Source organism: Biomphalaria glabrata, chromosome 4 (genome assembly GCF_947242115.1).
Source record: "Biomphalaria glabrata chromosome 4, xgBioGlab47.1, whole genome shotgun sequence".
Taxonomy (NCBI): domain Eukaryota; kingdom Metazoa; phylum Mollusca; class Gastropoda; family Planorbidae; genus Biomphalaria; species Biomphalaria glabrata.
In genome coordinates this window covers 25,072,565-25,095,130 of record NC_074714.1, presented here as the reverse complement: position 1 = coordinate 25,095,130, position 22,566 = coordinate 25,072,565, and the positions used below count along the sequence as shown (strand labels likewise).

Below are 22,566 nucleotides of genomic sequence, written 5' to 3'. Positions count from 1 at the left end.
TATATATAGATTTATTTCTGTCTGTTTCTACAAATAGATTATATAGAGGTATATAAATAAATAAACTATAAATTATATAGCCTATATATATATATATATATATATATATATATATATATATATATAATATATATATATATATATATATAGAGAGAGAGAGAGAGGCAATATGAGGCAATGGACTATAAATACATATTGCAGAAGTGAATCTACTTCTTTTAATACAATCTAAATAATTTTTAATTAACACAGATATATAATTTATTAGCAATTACAGTCAGGTGTTCATTGACGGTGCTCAGTGTCCAAAGAAGGGGAAAGCACAAAAACTTGTGTTCAGTATAGGAGCATGAAGTGACCCAATTTATTTTAAAATAAAATCTTGACTATAAGTGGTAATACAAAGGAACACAGCTATTTTTATTGTCCATTACTTGGAGAATAAGAATCTGCTTTCAGTTTTTTTATGTAAGTTAAACCTTCACCAAACAAAAAATCAAAATAAAAATTTGACCTAGTCTAGTTCCCAAAAGTTGGTGTTCAGATATAATAAGAATCTACTGTAGATTCTATTCAGACTATTCTAGATTATTCTACAATTTGACTAGTTTAGTATATCTAGATCTAGTCCTCTACTGCCTCTAGACAAAACTTCATTTGACTTCATGACTTCTATTACTTCTAAGTTCTAGACTGAGTAGACCATTATAATTCATTATTGATTGGATTATAATCATTATATTTATAATAATAGCTCTAGATTTCTACTTACTATAAATAGTGTATATAGATCTAGATCTACTAGAGTCTAGATCTAGATTTAATATCTAGAAACTAGATCTAGATTTAGTGCTCTGTAGTGCATACTACATAGGTTAACATAGTGTAGATGAGTAGATCATCTAGATCTATAGATTAGACTCTTACTCTAGTCTAGCTAGATGTAGACTGACTTTTTTTTAGTTTTTTTAAATAATAAAATACCCACCCCTCTCTTTTTTCCTGTCTAGAATCTAGCCTTATCAGTAGATCTCTTTTTACTTACGTTGAAAGTGGTGGCATATTTTTCGCATGTGCATCGTTGATAAATAGACCTAATGCCAAAACCATAAATGTGATGGGTTTCAATACAACTAGCCCATAAACATTGCTTCGCATATTTCTTATCGGCGCCATGTTTTGTTTCCTTACAGTCTCAGTGAGTGAGCGATCAACCGAGGTGGGGGATTCCTTGAGTATGTCGAGAGAGTATAATCAAGTAGGCCTACCGCACGTGCACTGGGGCTCTGTTTGGGTCAGTATACTCCTAGCACGCAGAATCTTAATTACTTTGCATTGAAAGAAATGAAATGTTTTGCTTATTAACAGGGGCGTACTGGGTGTCAAAGTCGGCCCTGGCATTACCATATAGCATATACGATATACGCATAAAGCATAATTATAGAATTATAGTTTTGATGATGTATGAAAAACCTTATGCCTAATTTAACGTATTGTATTTCTACACCTAGATCTAGTAACTAGCCTATAATATACTATAGGTCTAGACATCGATCTAGATCTATTCTAGATCTACTAGGCTAGATAGATCTATATAGACTGATATAGAGACTATGGAAAATCTCAATTTGCACAAACAATTGTACAATCGCAACCTTAATTAGTGTGATAATAGAATACTTTATTATAAGAAGGCGCCTTTTATTAGTAGTCCTTTATGATTTTGATACATTTGAAACCATTTGATACAATTAAACGAATGATGCGTAACACGTGCAACATGAACTTTGTAGAATATTTGTTTTTATACAAATAACAAACTAGTGTTAAAGAGGGAAGACAAATTAGGAACTCCATTTAGGCCCCTATGGCCTATGGCATATAGTCTCTCTCTCTCTCTCTCTCTATATATATATATATATATATATATATATATATATATATTATTATATATATTACATTAACACAAGCGGTGTTACACTGACGCGCTAGTGTGCAAAAGTAGCCTACAGAAAATTGTTATAATCAAAATAACTCAAGTCTCTTGGGTGTGTTAACTATTCTGCCCATGTACGTGCGTAGACGCAAGAGGGAGAGGGGGGAATTTTGTGACTGATTTTTAAGAGATGAGATCAGATAATTTTTATTGATCCAATCAAATAGAAATTCAGTTTGACTACAATTGACAACCTCAGCGTAACTACAGTACAATAACAATATAGTCATATAGATGAAAAATTCGAACAACATTCACACACGAAACACATACACATTCACAACCAGCGCTTTATGAATTTGACTTCTATTACTTCTCGATGACGACAGCTTTGATTTTGTTTATTTTAGGTGATATTTTAGTAGGCCTATTAAACCATCACTTGCCGCAGCCAAGGGGGTTTGAGTTTAAAATTCTTATCATATCTTATATAGGTAATACAGCCTTCTATGGGATTTCGCGGTTAAAACCCATCCTCTTCTATAAACAAACACAAAAAAAAAAAAAAAATGCAAACGACAATCCCCAAATTCCAAGAACATACATATATATAGCCGGGGGGGGGGGGATTTTGAGTTTAAAACCCCTTCCAAAATTTTTTTTTACAATAAACACCTTCTTCAATATAAGAGTAAAACATAGGCTACAACAATCACAAGATTCTTTGAGCGTAGCCAAAAAGGGTTTAGTGCGTTTACCCCCCCCCCTCCAAAGGGCTTTAAGTTAAAATTTTAAGTTTAAAATCCCCCTACAGATAGTTATGAGGTTGAAAACCCTCTCTTCAATATTATTCTAAAGCAAACTACTGTCACCAAACTCTAGGAGTGTAGCTAAAGGTTTTTGTTTACCCCCCCCCCCAACATATGGTTTTGATGATAAAACTTCCCTTTTCGATAGAAAATACAAAGCAAACTACAGTCACCAAATTCCATGAGCGTAGCCAAGGGAAGTTATGAATTTCTACCTGTCGCTGGGCTACATTAATAAAGTGCAGTGAATAGCATGGTTAAGTCATCTGCCGAAATTGAACAAAGACTAAATGTGGCTCAACAAAGATGGCTAAGACAGATTTAAGGAGTCAGTTATAGTGATCGGGTCTCAATTAAGGAAATCCTATACCGAACTGGGAGTCGACCACTTAGTGAGGTTGTGACAGAGCGTCGCATGAGGTTCTCCGACAAAATGAACTACGCATACCAAGAGTTGCGATGACATGGAGGCCACTACGAGGAAAACGCAAACAGGGACGTCCTATAATAACTTGGCGCCACACTTTCAAGGAGGATCTCAGAGCAGTGGACACCAGGTGGAAACAGGCTTCAGACATAACCAGTGACAGATCTTTGTGGAGACAGCTTAAAATTGCTGCCCAATGCGCCTGCGGCCGAATAGCGTAGGAGGAGCTGAGTTCTAAGGATCTAAGTCCTAAGTCAGTAAGAATGGCAGATTAGGGTTTTGAACTAATTTTTGTTAATAGCAGGATAATGCACTAGATACATACGTCAGAATTCCAAAATATGCATATTTTTTTTAATACCGGAAATTGTGCTTGGCGACCTGGCGGGGTGTCTACATGCTTTCCCTAACTCCAGGAAGAACCTATCCTAGGGTAAAACAAACGTCTTCCGAAAGAATGAAGGGTCAGAATGTAATAAAGATTAATTACGTGCACACATGCACAAACACACACACACACTGTCACTTCAATTCATGCCTGGCCAAAACAAATGCCTGACCAAAACAAATGCCTGACCAAAACATGACTTCTCTGGCTCTCTTCCTGCACTTCACTATTTCTTCCTAAGTGAGACCTGTTGATCAGACTTAGCATGTTTGAAGGTAAGCTTGGCGGAAGGACTATTCTCAGACCTATGTATATAATTCAATCCGAAGTTGATAACTATCTCTTGAATCCCAATATGGCCTGACTTCAATTAGAGTCTCGCTTCTTGTGTCTGGTCATTGGTCAACCACTCATAATTACTTTTCGAAGCATTGAAAGTTCTTTGCTTGTATAGTCTTGAATTTCCACTGTATTTCGAATCACTTACGGCGATCATATGCACTGAATTATATGTAAATTCACATGTCTGCGTATCAGTATTTGATAGATGTGCACGAGAAAGTGTATCGAACATTTCCTTGCTCTTTCTGTAACAGACTTTCAGATCTTGTTTTTTGAAGTAACGTTTATATTTTATAAGATAAGACAACACTATTAACACTGTAGTCTCATTAGCATCTTCTGTATTCTAATTTTGTGCTGACAATAACGGCTTCTTGAAGATTTGCCCCAGAGGTTTGTGATCATTATAAACTGTTACTTCTTTACCAAATATGTAGCAGTGAAATTTGCTTGTACTATACACAATTGAGAACATTTCCTTCTCAATTTTAGCATATCTTGTTTCTGTATCTGTGAGAGCTCTTGATGCGTATACAATTACAAGACCTTCCTGGAGTAATACGTCTGCCCCAGTCCATCTTTACTTGCATCACATTATATCTCTACATTCTTGTTGACATCATAATATGCCAAAACTGGAGGGTTTGTACAAATATGTTTCAACTCTTCGAAACTTTTATTTCATGATTCCATTGAAATTCTACTTCATCTTTTAGAAGCTTTCGTGTTGGAGCATCTGCTTAACTTAGATAAGGAGTAGGCCTACGTTTTGCTAGGATAGGCCTACTGAATTAAACCTTGAAATGGCTAGAAATCAGTCTTTGTTTTGAGTTATGATGGAGCTGATGGCTGTTGACTTCTAAGATTTTTAATGATTTTTTGCTGCCCCCGAAAAGGAGAAAAGACGTTATTAGTTTTGTGTGAAATGTCTGTCCGTCCCGTTTAGATCTCGTAAACTAGAAAAGATAGTGAAAATCCGACATCATAATATTTTAGTCCATTCAAAGTTCTGATGCAAAGGCTACTTTTTTCTTTTCTAAAAGCGAAAAATCTAATTTTTCAAATCACTTATGCAAGCAGTTTTTTTCATAAAAATACACCTCTTTTACAACTATTCACTATTAATAGTAACAAACACGGGAGGCTCTTTAATAGGGGTGGTAACTATTGACCATATTTTTAACACATTTATGCAAATGATTTTAGACTTTAAAAAAATATTTTTTTTTACATTTGTATTGCTACGTTATTGTAAGTTCTGTCATACTAACTACTATATTTACCCAAAAATAATGTTAACTTTTTTTTAAGAGAAAAAAATCTATTTAGTATGCATATACGTTGGAGATAATTTAAAACAACCATTAATAAGTAGGTTTTCATATTATCGCGTGAACTGCATTGGCTTTACTTAGGATTGAATTCGATGTTCTTTCTGAAAATATTGATACCTGACTTTTTACCTTCCTGGAGCTAAACCCATTCAGTAGGTTCATGCACTGGAGTTATAAATTCATCAGCTTGCATTTCTTTTAGATTTCTTTAACTTTATTGCGTAGCAATGCTGCTAAGGATCTTAGAGAGAAAGTGGAGAAGGAATGGTCACACCCTTAGAAAAGATACCAACAACAGAGCTAAATAGGCGAGTGGGCACAAGACGTAGAGGAAGACCGAGAGGACAGGAAAGAGACACTTAAAAATTAGCAAGAGACCGTGGATAATGGCGTGTTTTTACTGAGGCCCTATGTTCCAAGAGGAACGCAAAGGAAAGACAATGATGATGCTAAGCGACGTGGTGGATGGATAACTCCTTTAGGATTCTTCTTTAACGGGCTTTGTTGCGCTTATGCGTTTCTTTTCTTTGCTTTAAAACTAGAATTAGAAATTGGGCCGAAAATACCTTTTTCCTTATATATCTTTGCATTTTTCAGTTCTCATTTTTTAATTACACTGACATTATTAGGCTGTAAATTTAAGTGTACCTGATAGAAAAAAAAATATTCTGCACAAAAATACGGGTAGTTGGGATCAAACCCGATAGAGGCTATAAAAAGAAAAGACATGAAACAAGAAGCGCGTTGAACAACACATTTACAGTACTTTGTTTGATGAGTCTTTTACCCAAGATCTGTTTATTTTTTTTTAGGACTAGCTTTCTTCAAGTAGGCCTACCCGGCATTTTCCGATGCACAATTTCACACACAAAAATAATTGTAGAAATAAAAATTGTGATTTTAAAACGTTTAATGCTTTTTTAAAAGGTGTTTTTAAAAAGATGTTACTGTAATCAATTGTGAATATTCGTTTGTTGTGAAGCTCACTGTCTACTTTGTGTCTGTTTTAATTTCTTAATGTTTTCTTGAGTTAAGGGGTGGTGTTTTTTCCTGATAGGCCTATGTAGGCCTGTACCTGATTTCTCTTATCAACCATTGTGAGACATTGGTCCAAAATAATGCTAAGCTTATAAATATAAAAAAAAAATAGCATCTGAATATATGAATGAACTTGTTTTAGATGAAGTCCATTAATTATAGATGCTTTAAAAAATTGATCTCACACATGCGCCATAGGCCTTGTCATAATAGTCATAGATCTATAAAATCTAGTTATAATCTGTAATCTATATAATCATAAATATTCACGTTTAACTATAGAATCAGTATAGATCTACTTCTAGAATATATATCTATGTTATAAATATAGTAGAAACAGAATCTTTGATAATCTGAATTTATTGTAACTCTAGGCAGACTAGTTCTAGAGTCTTAGAATTAGTCTTGATTTTAAACTAGATTTAAGTCTAGTATACTATCTAAACCTATATATACGCTGCCTTCGTGGACCCAGTGGCGAAACTAAGGGGGGGGGGGAGGGGGGAGAATTTTAAAATCCCCCCGGGCCCCCACCTAGGGGGGCCCCCAAATGGGTGTCCGAAATTTATTTGTAAATACATACATTTAATATATTTGATTGACAAATAGTGTCAACGGGTGTCTTTTTTTTCTCAACATTTATGGATTAAATTTATCACAAAGACTAAACCTAGATCTAGGTCTATCGATCAGTACGTTGACTTTGTTGACATTTTTAAAATATTTTTTCCCACAGAAATCAAAGTATTTTTTTAAGTTAGTTTTACATTTTAAACTATGTTGCCACGAATAAAACTGCATAATATACAGCGAATTCCAGTTATCTTGTTACCTTTACTAATAATATATCTAAATGGCGAGTATTTTATGGCTACACTAATTAACCTTGAAGCAAAATTTACAGAATCGAGTATAACAGATCCAAAAGTTATTCTTAATAATGCTAGAATAGTCCATTATTCGGGTTTGGCGTCTATAATTTCAAAATTAAACTTCACACTTGAGTTATTACCCCTCTATTCATCTTTCCTCAATCCAATGGAAACTTTCTTTTTATTTCCATCTAATCCTTTTGCTTTCGCACAAAACATAAACAACAAACAATAACGTAATATCATATAATATTAGCACATCCTTCCTTTTGAAGTTATTATCACACCACTCTATTTAAAGTTCTTAAGAGTGATATCTACTAGCAGGGCCGGCCCTAGCATTTGCGGGGCCCTATGCGAAACGGATCGCGCGGTGCCTAGTCTGGGTAGGGATGAGCATAATGTCAATATTTTTTTTGAATTAGAAAATAGGCCTACTTTCGTCTTTGCAATAAATTTTTATCAAATGAAAGCTCACAATGCCACTTTTTATTTATAGGCACCCCAAAATGTCAATTTCGTCTATTCTTCAGGAGATTTGAATAAATTTTAAAAAAGTTCAGGACTTTATCGTATATTTTGCCTTTTCATGAGATTTCCTGGAGGCCCTGAAAAATCAGGAGGTCGCGAAAACCCTGTTATTTTATATACGTTATAATGGTTTAATTTAATAATGTACACTTAGAATTAGCGCGGGTCCTATGAAAACGCGGGGCCCACTGTGACCGCATAGGCTGCATTGGCCTAAGGCCGGCCCTGTCTACTAGGAACTTTAACGATTCGTCCACTTCTGGTTGTCTCGACTGGCACAACAAGTTCTCTAGACGTTGGTCTATAACTGTCAGTTTCGTTTGTTCCAACAGTTTGCAGTTCATTGTCTCCATCGGTATCATAGTACCCAGAGATGTCTTCATCGAAACTTATTCAAAAAGCGTTGATTTCTTCTGTATGTTTTTCCGTTTGTCTTTATGATGTAAGATCTGGGTGCTGAATGTTTTTTTTATGACCACTGCTTTCTGCCATGTTTGACCTAGACGAACTCTCCGACAGAATAATCTTTAGGTAGTCTTGCTTTTGCATTGTATTTCACTTTGCTTTTCATCTGTCGTTCGTTGAGTAATGTCTCTGCATTTACAGCTACCGATGGTTTCAATAGTTTGGGATCAGTTGGAATGATTCCCTGAGTCTTCTACTCGTCAGCAGTTGTTATTGTGAATACGGCAGTCCACTTATCGGAGTATTTCTATACTCGAGCATAACGAGATATGGATCTTTCCCACTTTTGTATACTCTGAATCCGTTTGCTTGCGCACAAAACATAAACAACCAACGATGACGTAATACCATATAATATTAGCACAGAATCTTCTTCATGCAGTGGAAAATTAAGATTTTTTTGCCTATCTTGAATTCTGGTCAAAGCTCTTGCGCCCAATTACTATAGTTCAGAAGAAACTACAAAAGTCTGGACTGCATATACGGGAAGCTGCTAAAGAAATTAGTACCCTTTCATGCTTTCTGCAAAATGACGAGAAACTGACAAAAACCCAATCCATCGAAAAAGCAAAAGAAGGTAGTGAATACTATGGATTCCCTTTAATCAAAACAACCATAAGAAAGAAAAGACTTGATGGGAAGTTGAGTTCTAATGTAGGACTGTCAATAGAACTGCAATTTAAACGCGTTGCGACAGAAGTGCTTGACAGATTTCAAAGGCTGGAAAGAAAATGGATACCTTTGGGTTTCTTCTTGAACCAAGACACCTGTTAGATGAAGACCTGCTTATGACAAACTGTGCTACTTTTCCTGTTTGTATGATGAAATAAATGGCAAATCGCTTTTTTAATGATGTCATTGATGCACGAGCACTTTTCATCAACAAACCAGTAATACAATCACCTATAGACATATTGAGGAAACAGGTTTCTTATGGTAATTACGTGTGCTCAAACTTTTCAACCTCCTCCGAATACCGCTAACTCAGGCCACTTCCATTACGTCAAGTGAGAGATCATTCTCAAAGCTCAAGTTCATCAAAAACTATCTCAGGAGCACAATGACGCAAGAAAGGCTTATCATGGCTTTAATGTCAGTGAAGTCACAAATACTAGAAAGTATCGATGTAGTTGATGTTATAGATGTCTTTGCTGCACAGAATGCACGACATGAAGCGATATCAATTTAGATTTGTCACTTGTGCATTATTTAACTAATAAACAAAGGTATTATTCATTAAAAGAGTCTTGATTACTTTTTGTTAAGTTTCCTGATACACTGAACCAATTTGATTTGGGGATTATATATTTTTGCGTACACTATCCCATGTCATATGTCCAATGTCAAAATGCAAGGGGCCCCCAAAGAGGTCAATCCCCCCGGGCCCCCAAATCCCTAGTTACGCCCCTGCGTGGACCTCACCAAGGCTTTCGACAAGTTCAATGGTTAATTGAGGATTCTGGCCAGGCTCGGACGCCCAACTACGCTCCTATCCATTCTCAGGCAGTTTCACGTGGGACAAAAAGGACAGATTATACACTATGGTGACCTGCCGATCATTTCCCAATAGAAAATGGCGTGAAGCAGGGCTGTGTACTTGCTCCTACTCTCTTCGCTATCTTCTTGGGCGTAATGCTGGGTCAAATGAGGCAGCGATTGCATGAAGGCATCGACATCACTACAAACAGCGATGTCCTTGCGAACACGGGTATGGACAGTATCATGGGCGTATCCGGGGGGTATCGAAGTTTAGTGACTGATCTTTTGCTTTAATTTTGTTTATTTTAGGTGAAATTTTAATACTAAACCATCACTTGCCCTAGCACAGCCAAGGGGTTTTGAGTTTAAAACCCCCTACCAGGGGGTTTTGAAGTGTTTTGAGTTTGAAACCCCCCGCCAAGGGGTTTCGAGTTTTAAACCTCCTGCCAGGGGTTTTGAGTTTAAAAACCCCTACCAGGGGTTTTGAGTTTGAAAACCCCTACCAGGGGTTTTGAGTTTGAAAACCCCTCTCTATAAAACAAAAACAAATGCAAACGACAATCCCAAAATTCCAAGAGTACATCTAAGGAAGATTTTGATTTTTAACCCCTCTCCAAAATTTACGATAAACCCCTCTTCAATATAAAAAAAAGCAAATTACTCATTCAAAATTGTATGAGCGTAGCCAAAGGAGGTTTTGAGTTTAAACCCCTCTTCAGCTGGGTTTGAAGCTAAAATTACCTATTCAATATAAAAAAAGAAGCAAATTAGGCACTCAAAATGCTATGAGCAAAGCCAAAGGGTTTTTTTTAGTTTAAACCTCCCGCCAGTGGGGTTTGAAGCTAAAAAATAAATCTTCAAAATAAAAATATTTCGTAATCAAAATGCTATGAGCGTAGCCAAGCCGATTGGGTGTTTTGAGTTTAAATTTCCCTTCAGAGGGGTTTGATGCTAAAAAATACCTCTTCAATAAAAATTATAAAAAAAAAAGCAAATTACGCACTAAAATTCTTTGAGCGTAGCCAAGCCAATGAGGGGTTTTGAGTTTCAACCCCTCTCCCCCAGATGGCTTTTTTTATAAATTTAAAACCCCTCAAGATAGTTTTGAGGTTTAAAACCCCTTAACAGATGATTTTGACGATAAAACTTCCCTTTTCGATATAACATCTAAAGTAAAATAGTCACCTAATTTCAAGATCGTAGTCAAGGAAAGCTACACATGTCTACCAGTGGCTGGGCTCCATTAATAAAGTGCAATGAAATTGAAAAGCACTACAAAGATGGCTAAGACGGATTTTAGGAGTCAGTTATAAAGATCGGGTCTAAATCAAGGAAATCCTATGCCGAAATGGGAGTCGATCCCTTAGTATATTTGTGACAGAGCGTCGCATGAGGCTTGCGAGACATGTTCTCCGACAAAATGAATTACGCATAAGAATTGCGATGACATCCTAGTACAACTTGGCGCCACACTTTCATAGAGGTCCTCAGAGCAGGTGGGAAGAGGCTTCAGATATTGCCAGCGACAGAATTTTGTGGAAACAGCTTGCCAGCAAATGCGCCGAACGGTGCGAGAGGGTCTAAGTCAGTAATAATAGCACATTACGTTTTTGAAATAAAACTTTTTAATAGCTAAATAATGCACTGTATTATAGGTACCTCAGAATATGCATTTATTTGGCTTTCAATACCAGAAATAGTGCTTGGCGGCGGGGCTCCGACCCGCGCTGGGGGAGCTCTCAGCGCTCCCCCCAGACCCCTTGCTGCCAAGGACGAAGAGTCTACAATTTTTTCACTAACTCTAGGAAGAACCTATTCTAAGGCACAATAAACGTCTTCCAAAGGAATGAAGGGTCAGAATGTAATAGAGATTAATTATGTACACACACACACACATTTATCCATACAAACATATAAATATATATATAATTTTTTTTCTTGGGGGGGGGAGAAAAAAATCCCCCCAAACCCCTCCCCCCCAAAAAAAAAATCCTGGCTACGCCCATGGACAGTATAGACGAGTATAGAAGGGACTTCTTATGGTCCGACAGTTACGCTGAGCAGGGCACATACCCCGTATGGGAGACAAACGTATGCCGAAACAGTCTTTTTTGGTGAGCTAAAAGGTGGTCGACGTAACAGAGGTGCCCCACGGAAAAGCTTTAAAGACCAGATTTGGCGTTTACTTTTCATGGCAGTCATGGAAGAGAGCACCTGGTTGCATGCGGTCTCAGAACGAGACAGTCAGCAGGATGTCACTCACAAAGGCCGCGGGATGAACATTTGAGACTAAAAGGATATCCGCTACCTAGGACAGATGCAGACGGCGAAAAGAAAATCTTTATCGACCATAGGCGGACAATGGCTATGCTTGTACTGGTAGAGGAAAAATATGTAGGTCAAAGCTGGGCTGCGTATCCACGGGAAATATTGCATTTTTCATGAATCTTCGAACTCGATGACAAGCCTTATTATATTGGTTTATTAGGTCTTGTCGTTGAAAAGTAGATCTATATGTAAATGTATATTCAATATTGTAGGCCTATAGATAGTAAATCTACTGCGTCTGATCTAGACTAGCTATAGCATTTTTTTAGATCTAGATATAGACTCTATATAGAGTAATATAGATAGTAGGCCTAGATGTAGGCCTATCCTAATTAATAAACTTTAGTCAGATAGAGCTAGATCTAGACTAGTGACGATCTAGTCTCAAGATAGAATCTAGATTTCTAAACTAGTTTTCCAGTTGCTTTCAGCATTTCAGGAAATTCTCTTTGTAACTGGTCTTCTGCCTTGGATTCTATGCTGTTTGTCCGTTGTAGTAGTCCTGAGCATTCAACATGAAAGATGCTTGTTAGAATATTCCTTAAACATTTCTAAGAGCCGAAACTTCTTTCACAAGTTACTTGCATAAACATTAACTCAAAAGCTACACTTATAATTACAAAACACGCCACTGTCAATAATAGCCGATTGAAATTCTTACAAGGCTACTCTCTTTGCTCTCACCTCCTTCGCTGATTGATTTATTAATCTTTATGGAAATTTGTTGAGATTAGAATACTCTTCTCTAAAACAACAACAACAACAATATTATAGCCATAGTCCTATTCATTTTCTTTGTTTTCCACGCTTATATTTATAATGTTCCTATCTCTATTAATCAATTCATTGTGTAAGTTGTTAATGTCGACTCGAGTAAGTCAAAGTCGAATTTTTTTTTTATAGTCTTAATCCACTACTGTTTCGTGATCGAATGTTGATTTGAGTCACTTGTTAAAAGGCTTAGGAATATGAGGGCGCACATGCAATCTATATTCAGGAGAAATTTAAAGGGTTTAGCTGCTCAGCATCTTTGTGGATAAGAGTTAGTATTTCTACGTTATCTAACGACGTGGTTTGCTCCAGGAGTAGGACATTGCGTTGGTGAATGTTCCTTCGTGAACGTTAACATCATGATATTCATCAAGGTTCTCCAAACTGGCGACAAATCAGTCATTTTACTGAAAAGTATTCCATCGATTTTTGCTTTTTATGTCTCAATTCTTCTCCTCCACGCCTTTCTCTTTCCCTAACTGTGTAGAAGTGTGACTTGTGACGTAGCGGGGCAACTTAATAATATAATGCTCAGTTCACTGGACACGCTATCTTTGAGTTAATTTAGGTAATAGTGGATCTGTAGGTTACTGTATACCATTATAACGGGATTTTTTAAAACTAATTGATTAGCTCAGCGTCTCGTTTTAGATTCCCCCGAGTTTGTTCATGGGCCACTAACGCAACTTCTACAGAACGAAACAAAATATAAACCTTATCTTGTTTGTTCAAATCGCAAAGTGTATGTATAGAGTATAGACTAAGAAAACTAATGTTTCCCTTGCAGACCTTGCGATCTATAGGGCAGATGATCATCTGTGTCTATGGACCACGAGGGTGTCACGTGGCCAGCACAACGACCTTTACGTTTCCCCAACTAATGTCAGGTGCCCACTAGAGCTGGGTGGACTCAGAGGCGCCCAAAGATCCTGAAACTAAAAATCCCAATCGTCACTAGGATTCGAACCCTCCCCTCACCCGGTTCGTAAGCCAAGCACTTTACGGGGAGGACGAATTTTAGTATAGAATTCACACAATTTGTATACGAATGTTAATAATATATACTAACTAGCCTGGCATTACCCGTGGCCTGCGGGTCTAAGTTTGTGTTTACTAATGTAGTGGATTGGATTTAGATGTATGTAAAACGTAGCTAATGATCCTTTCACGTTATTTCTCTTTCGCTACGAAAATAAAATTAGTTTTGCGAAAATGGGTTTACACGAAGCCGATACATTCATATCTATTAAAAACGAAAAGAGCGATAGCTTTGTTAAATGAATGGGATTATAAAGTGAACAATTAAACGAAATAATTTTTAGTACGCGATTCATGAATGAATATAGATCTAGGCCTATCTCAACTCGGCTTCGCAGCTTTTGTAAACGAATGTAGTCTCTTAAAAATAATGCTTTAGAAAACCAAATTTGAATGTTTATTTGATCAATATATGAAATTAATGGACTATAATTAGTATGTTCATGTGTTCAAGTATAAACAGAAGTTTTATCATCTTAGAGTTGAATTAGAGTTTTAGATCTAGGGATGGGATTATAAAGTAAACAATTAAACGAATTAATTTTTAGTACGCGATTAATTACGGTATTGTCTAATGAAATTTCGTCAGGAAATCTGTAGTTACATATATAAGGAACTAATTAATGTAAAAATGCTTTTGAAACACAAAATTGAAGGTTAATTTTATTATATAATGAAATCAAATGATCTTCTTTTGTATTTTCATGTGTCAAAGTAAAAAACTATATGCACAAAGTGTATTTCTTAAAATTAGATCTAGGTCTAAATCCTTTCGATCTTTTCTCATGTCAACATTGTAGACATGGCCTAGATCCATAAAATACTATAGCTTTAATAGAGTCGGACAACTTTATTTTTTTTTTAGGGTCTTAAGTAATTTTCAGGGCTACGATACATACACTAAGGTCTAAGTTGGTACCCAAGAAACATTCCTGCCAAGTTTTATCAAGATTGGTCAAGCGGTTTTGATGTCTATAAGTAACATACATACACCTCACATTCTACTTTATAGTATAGATTATTTATATTTCAACCTATTTTTAGATTATTTCGCCCCCCCCCTCTAGTACGTTGGCCGATATGGTACGGTCGGAAGGGGGCGACGGCATACTCCCCCCCCCCTAAACTTTCAAGGGGGGGGGTGGTCCAATTTATTTGTAGAAATCACAGATTACTAACAGAATCAAATATCTATATGATTAAAACTTGTTATTGCTATTTTAACCGATCTTAATATTATGTCGTTCCCCTGTTGGCCGATTGGGTGGGAGAGGGGGCGAATACCTCTACTGCCCTTCCCACCAAAGCCCTTTGAGTGTGTGTGTGAGGGGGAGCGGCCCTACTTTTATTTAGAAATCATAGTTTGTGAACAAAATTAGTTGAATTAATATATAAATTTTATATTATGTCGCCCCCCTTTTGGTCGATTCGGTGGGGTAAAGGGGGGGACGATTGCATGTACTGCTCTCCCCACTATAGCCCTCTGAGTGGCGGGGGGGGGGGGCGGTCCTATTTTTATGGAGAAATCATAGTATGTAAACAAAATTAGTCGCATATCTTTATAATATAAACTACGTATTTATATGTGAACTTATTGTATATTCTGTCGCACCACACTCTAATCTCAAATTTTATCATTAGTAAATATAAAATGATAAAGGGTTGTACCAGCTAGGTGGGAGGGGCGATACATGCAATCACCTTCCCCACGTCGGACAAACCAATACTTTTTCTTTTTGTATTATATTTAAGAAATTACGAAATTAAAAAAAAATCTGTCACTAATAAAATTTATATGTGCTATAGATTAAATTCCTATTTCGAGTGGCCAAAAGCAATCATTAGCAGAAATTGTAAAAAGGAGCGAGGTTTAATCATTTTCACTCTACCGCCCCTCCCCTTTCCAGACAAGAGTTTATGTAATTTCACATGAATTTATCATAATTATTTTAAGAAAAACTTTGCTTTGGAAAAGTTATAATTCAAACGAAATTTTTCAGTATAATAGTCACGATTGAGACGAGTTCTAAACCCAGATAATTTTTTACTAGTCGCCTTTTTCCAACCTTTACTCAATCTGATATTTTTCTAGTTAAATAAATTTGGGACTATAGCTCACAATTTATGCTTGAATTATATATGTATATATATATATATATATATATATATATATATATACATATATATATATATAAGAAAGTTCTGGATCCGCTAGTGAAGCATGTGTTTAGTATTACACAAGTCTATAAAGTTATTTGATAAAATGTAGTCAAATTTACGGTGGGCCAACTTATTGTTATTCGTTGACTCCACCAGCCCATAAGGCTACCAGTAGGCTACACCGGCAATTTGGCCGGATGCCCATATAACCAGTCCACCTCTGCTTCTTGTAGTAGCCTACACATCTATTTCATGTGACTATCAGAAGTTATAAACTACACTACTCGATTGGCACATAATGAAACAGCCAGCGGTCACTTTCGTGGGTGAGATGAATTCTAAGATCTCAATGGACAGCTACCGCCTGCCTTAAACTAGGCAGGCTAAAAAGGTGGTGTGTCGCCATGCCTTGCTTTCTCTTGGGCACACTAAGTTAGGTCAAAAACCAGAAAAACAGGCTTAAAACCTGATCCAAGTTTTGAATTTTTTTTTATTTTTTTTTTTGGTTTGTCGTGTGCGAGGCCCTGCGTAGTTTATCTATGTCTAGGTCCGGCTCCCTCAACACTCACCCAAGCACCCCTTTCGTGTGTGATGTTTGCGGCCGAGAATGCCTTTCTAAAAATGTTATTCTTTAGTATTCTTTACCCAAAACAAAAAATGCTCTACGAAAGGAGCCATTGTGGATGATTAAGTCATTTTAAGATTCTGTGGCATTTTACGTCTCGTGAGACGATCTTTTCCCTTTGCAACTTCTTGTGTGACTAAAGAGGCCAATCCTTGATACACAGCTGCGATCACAGGTTGGGCATATAAAATCACCAGGCGCCATTGCATTTTCACCCTTCTTTCTGCTTCTGTTGTGTATGACATCTGCAATCTGTGACCCTTCCTTTATGCTCTCTCTCCATGTGGATCTGTCCAGTGCCACCTCTTCCCAGTTGCCAGTGTCGATTTTGAAGAGCTTCATGTCGCGTTTGCATACATCCGTATAACGTAAAAGTGGGCGACCAGCGGCTCTCCTGCCTTCAATTAGATCGCCATACAGGATGTCCTGTGGAAGTCGACCTACTGGCATTCTACGAACGTGGCCAAGCCAGCCAAGGCGTCTGCTGCTGATAACAGAGCGGATGTCCTGGCATCCTGCTCTATGTAGCACTTCCTCATTTGTTATCTTATCTTGCCACCTTATTTTAAAGATCCGCCTTAGGCATCGGAGGTGGAAGACATTCAGCTTTTTTTCCTGCCATGAGTAGGTTGACCATGTTTCACTTCCGTACAGCAAGGTGCTCAACACACAGGTCCGGTAGACTAGGGCTTTAGTACTGCTAGTCAGCAATATGTTGTCCCAGACTCTTTTCTGCAACCGTGACATGGTGGCCATTGCCTTGGCTATCCTGTTGTTTATGTCTTTATCCATTTTAAGATACAACTTGGCCAACCAATATAATTTAATGTAGTTATCATAACCAACACAATGTAACCTACTGGTGTTTCTGGAAACATAACAGACATTAGATTAGTGCTGTTTGTATACATATAGCTCTATATTAATAAATAGGGCATAAGGGGGTATTGGAAAGGGGTAGTACCTTTGATGGTCCGGCATGCTGCACCTTTAGGTGGACGGCCTCACTGGTCCCCTTCCAACCCCTAAATCTCTCACATGTGGCTCCAAACGCCATGCCCTGGAAAACCGCTTCAGCTGTCGGACTAAACCATGTGAGGGGGTGGTGATAACATGGCACCACTGGGCGAAAGGTTTTCTAGATTAAGGTCACCGGCCAGGGCGGAAGAGTCCCAGGATGGACTACAACGGCCACGTGTTCAGGACCAAGGCGATCCACCTAATTGGAGGCATTCGGCTGTGGTCAGCATGGAGAGGGATGGGCGCCGCCATGCAAGTAAATAGCCCTTGTTACACCAAATGAGATGATGACCGTTAATAAACCCATACCGGCTCGGCCGTCGCCCGGGTTACCAAGGGCCGCGCCTACCGTTACAGACCAGGGCGGGGGTGAGAAGTATACTACTGGTCCATGCAAAACTAAAATAAATACCAGAAATAAAATCACCATAGGAACATGGAATGTGAGATCACTAAGAGACGAAGGAAAAGTTGAAGAGCTCACACATGAACTTAACCGACTCCGTTTCAACATCATAGGACTCTCTGAAATGCGCTGGAAAAACATAGGTGAAACAACAACAGAAGATGGCCATAAACTGGACTACAGTGGACTACCAGATGTTCACGAACAAGGAGTAGGATTTCTTGTACACAGGAACTACAACAACTGCGTTGTGAATTGTTACCCTATATCCAGCCGACTCATCTCCATACGTTTAAAGGCATCACCCTTCAATATCACCATCATTCAAGCCTACGCTCCTACATCAACATATGACGATGAGGCAGTAGAAGAGTTTTATGATCAATTACAGGAAGTGGTCAATAAGGTCCCGAAAAAGGACATCCTTGTTGTACAAGGAGACTGGAATGCCAAAGTAGGAAGTGACTCCTATCAAACCTGGAAAGGCTTTTGTGGAAAATACAGTAACCTCTCAACCAATGAACGAGGTCAAAGACTATTAGAATTTGGGAAAATACAACAATCTCTTACTGGTTAACACACTAGGATGCCACAAAAAATCGCGTATAACCACATGGCACAGTCCGAACGGAGAGCACCACAACCAGATCGACTATATCATGGTGCAACAGCGTTTTAAGACAAGCATCCATACAGCTAAAACAAGAAGTTTCCCTGGAGCTGACATTGGAAGCGACCATGACCTTGTTATGACGACCCTTAAAGTACACCTAAAAAAGGTAACAAAAAAGGACCTACCAGGATAAAATTTGACCTGGACAAGCTGAAAGACCCCCAAGTAGCTGCCATATTCGAGGCACAAGTAGGAGGACGCTTTGCAGCCCTCAACATCTTGGACTCCAATGACCAGGATATCGATACGCAAGTCAATATGCTAAACACAGCAGTCACAGATACAGCCCTGGAAATATTAGGGAAGCTCCGCCCGCCCAAAAAACCCTGGGTAACAGAGTATATACTCCAACTCTGTGACAAGCGACGGGAGCTTAAAGGGAAAAAGCTGTCCGACCCAAAATATGTCCAAGAATACAAAAGCGTCAACAAACGGATTAGAAAGGGAATGAAAGAAGCGAAGAAAAAGTGGATAGAGAATAAGTGTCAAGAAAGTGGATACATATAGCTCTATATTAATAATTTAATATATTGGACAAAGTTGGACTTCGTGTGTTATTCAAATTAGAACCTAAACTATGAATCTAAAAAAAAAAAAAAAGTAAGCAAAAAAGTACAAAAAGAAAAAGACTGTCTGTTATATGCCTATAATAATCTAAATTAAGCACTACACAACATGATTACATATCTATAATAATAATAACACAATAATAATAACATATTGGTAAAATGCACAAAGGAAACTTTTTTTTATTGATATATAATTTTATTAATGGATAGTTATAGTCTTAAATCAGAGCAATGAACAAGAATAACTTTCAAAACAAAAGAGCAGATTTTACTGTTTGTACATAGTCCTACTGAATGATGTATTGTACAGTTAATACAAAGTAAATGAATATTTTATAACACCACTGGTATATTATCATTTGTAAAAAAAATTCTCAAGTATGTACAGGGATTTAAAGTAATATAAGTCTTTAAGTGAAAATATTTTGATTTCAAAACAACATCATGATCTGCAAGATAAGGAAACACAAATTAAAATTAAAGATAAATTACATAAGTCTTTATTATCTAAGCTTCTATAAAAATAGTTACAAGAAGTTGAAGTGTCGGCTAGTGGTAGGGAGGCCTAAAATGTTTGACTGCTAATCTGATGGTACAAGTTTGAATTTCTAAGATGGTTTTAACTTGTAAATTAGGATTTAAATTGAGCTGAAAAAAACTATTCCCTTTGAATGTTTATGAATTCAACATATAACCTAAGTAGACAGTGAATGCTAAAATATTCTAATTATACCAGGTTACAGAAAGAGACCAGTTACACAAATTGTTATGGACAATTTCTTTCCAAGCACTCTTATTCCAGATATGATAGAAGGTGGATTTTCTTGATTTCTTGCAAGAGATTCATGCAATTAATTTTTTTTTTCTAGAAGTAGAAAATAGCTTGTTTTAAATAACATCAGATATCCAGTTTGGGGGTTAATCTAGTTAGCTTAGTTTAACATTCCAATGTACAGGCCATCTATAGATTTTTAAACATTAAGATTGTTATGTTTATGTAATAAAAAGTGAAATACCAATATACATACTCAGCAAGTGATTTTGTTCCACCAAACAACATGGTAATCTAATGTTTTGGATTGTAATCCTATGGAGACCTGATTAGAAATTTAAAATTTGAATAAAAATGTTATTGCCTTGACCCATATCTAATGGGTAGCCAACCTGAGAGTCTCAAAAATCATTATCATTTATCCATAATTCATTCACCTGCCATTCAGAATTTAATTTATTTTTAAAAAAAAAGCATATCATGTAGATATTTGTTTTCTGGGTAATAAGCTTAAGTTTTTTGTTGTTGTTTTTTAGATATTCTTTTAGAAATGAAGATAACTATGTCTCTTGACAGCAAGTAAATAAAGTGGGCAAGTCTCATACTTTGGACCATCTATCCAGATGACAGTTTGAAGCCCATACTATATGACCAGGCTGCCTAATTTAATAAATGTTCATCAGTCCAACTTCACATATTTAATTCATTTATAGACAAGTAAATAGAATTTTTTTGTAGTTAAAAAAAAAGGATTTATTTAAAATTTCATGCTTGTCAAATTACAAAATATATCTCCATTTAAGTGAGACCATCTCCTGAAAGTGGCATTTCTGCTAAGGGTTACATGAGATTCCATTTCAGCAAGTCTCAGGTAATTTGAGAATTGATAAGTTAACAATTATTAAAGTAACCATAATGTTTTAGTTAAATTTGCAACTTTTCTACAAACAAATAAATTAAGATATAGTTAATTTCTTTTTGTACTGTAACATTATACCATAGTCTCCACATGCTGCAAAGACAAAAAAAACAAAAAAAAAACAGTAATGAGACTAATGAGACTGAAAAAAAGCCTCAGAAATAAGATAAATAAAATATATTAACACACAGCATTATTTTTAAAAAAACATGTTAATCAATGACATGTATAAAGCACTACTATTTTTTCTTTTTTTGAAGAACTATTTTTAGTTGATCAGTCAGCCAATCTACTCCTTCATGCAAGCCTTCACCAGTCAAAGCATTACTGGCACATATAAACCATGGCTTGTTGGATAAGGACTGTAGCTCCAAAAGATGGGAACACTTAACACTTGAAACTGCATCTCTTGCATCCATTTTGTTAGCATAGAATAATATTGGAATAGATCTGTTTTTTAGTTCAGGATTTTCCAATAAGAGATTCAGTTCTTCTTTTGCAACCACCATACGCAACTTATCACTACTGTCTATAACAAATATAATACCATCACACTCTTTATAGTACTGTTCCCATAAGTTCCTATATCGGCCTTGTCCAGACATGTCAAATGCAGTGAATGCAAGAGACTTTGATTTGAACTTCTCAACATTAAAACCAACAGTTGGAACAATGTCATGATTTTTTGTCTCAGGAGATTTGAAGTGATTGATGATGGTAGTTTTACCACTATTATCCAAACCTACAACCATCACATTCACTTCCTTCTTCTTCATACCAAGCCATCGTGCCAGAGCATCAAAAAAAGGCATTGTCTATTATAGTTAATGATCAAGCTAAATTATGAGAAATAGGTAAAATTGTGATGCATCCTTTACAAATTAGTATAAACCTACATATATCAATGTATGCTGTAAGGCCTAATGTCCAGGATCATAAGGTTTACTGCTGACAAAAATCTAGTGGTACTGATACCTAACAACAAGATCATGAGACTGAGATGTTCCAAACAAAAGATGTTGATCCATTTAGTACAGAATAAAATCTAGAGATCTTGCCTAGGTCTAGTAAAGTCTAGTTTAACCTTTTTTATGAGTATTCCTTGTGTAACTGCAGTCTATATTGTATATTCTAATCTAGATCTGGTAATGTTTGAATTTTTAGATGAAAGAGATGTATCAATCATTCATGATTCAATATGGAATCATTGGAATGTTCCAAAACAATCGTTATAATCATGAATCAACAATCACAATGTAATGTTACTAGATCTAGATCTATGTATTCAATATTGTAATGTAATGAATGGTAGTATAATAAAGTATCAGTATAATATTTGCGTTGGGTTATCCTCTATAATCTACAACATACTGTAACATAGCATTATTCGTATAGTCTTCACGAAATATAATCTAGAACAATGAAATTAGCTTGAAATTGTTTGTCGTAATGCACAGAAATTCACATTATTACATTGATGATTGATAGTTGTTAAAGAACAGATGAAAGTCATACGCAACCATCGTCTCTTGGTAAGAGTTATAGAATTTCCCAGAATACCGAGGTACAATTATGAACTGGAATTAAAATGCATATGTTATATTTAATTGATAATTTAAATTTATAATACTTTTTTTATGACTTGATTATTTTTGATAATAATA

The 22,566-nt window shown here is 36.4% G+C and overlaps 2 protein-coding genes across 7 annotated transcripts in view; both read right to left on the bottom strand.

Annotated features, from left to right (window-relative positions):
- Positions 1–1,230, bottom strand: part of LOC106054164 (voltage-dependent calcium channel subunit alpha-2/delta-2-like) — a 63,686-nt gene extending 62,456 nt beyond the window's left edge. For 4 of the 6 annotated variants that reach the window (XM_056025311.1, XM_056025312.1, XM_056025315.1 and 1 more), the window contains exon 1: positions 1,046–1,230. In XM_056025311.1, coding sequence (XP_055881286.1) covers positions 1,046–1,176 — 131 coding nt within the window. In that variant the 5' untranslated portion in view covers positions 1,177–1,230. The remainder of the gene's footprint in view (positions 1–1,045) is intronic. The other 2 variants (XM_056025313.1, XM_056025316.1) reach the window with 1 other exon arrangement.
- An 18,458-nt stretch (positions 1,231–19,688) lies between these two features.
- On the bottom strand, positions 19,689–22,448 carry LOC106078925 (ADP-ribosylation factor-like protein 6). Its single transcript, XM_013240014.2, has 2 exons — positions 22,274–22,448; positions 19,689–21,738 (listed from the first exon to the last, which is right to left on the bottom strand). The coding sequence occupies exon 2, from the start codon at positions 21,712–21,714 to the stop codon at positions 21,142–21,144; it is 573 nt and encodes a 190-aa protein (XP_013095468.1). The 5' UTR covers positions 21,715–21,738; positions 22,274–22,448; the 3' UTR covers positions 19,689–21,141.
- Between the last annotated feature and the right edge of the window lie 118 nt (positions 22,449–22,566).

Excerpts from the sequence above, each read along its gene's own strand:
- LOC106078925 (XM_013240014.2), bottom strand. The coding sequence starts at position 21,714 with ATGCCTTTTTTTGATGCTCTGGCACGATGGCTTGGTATGAAGAAGAAG.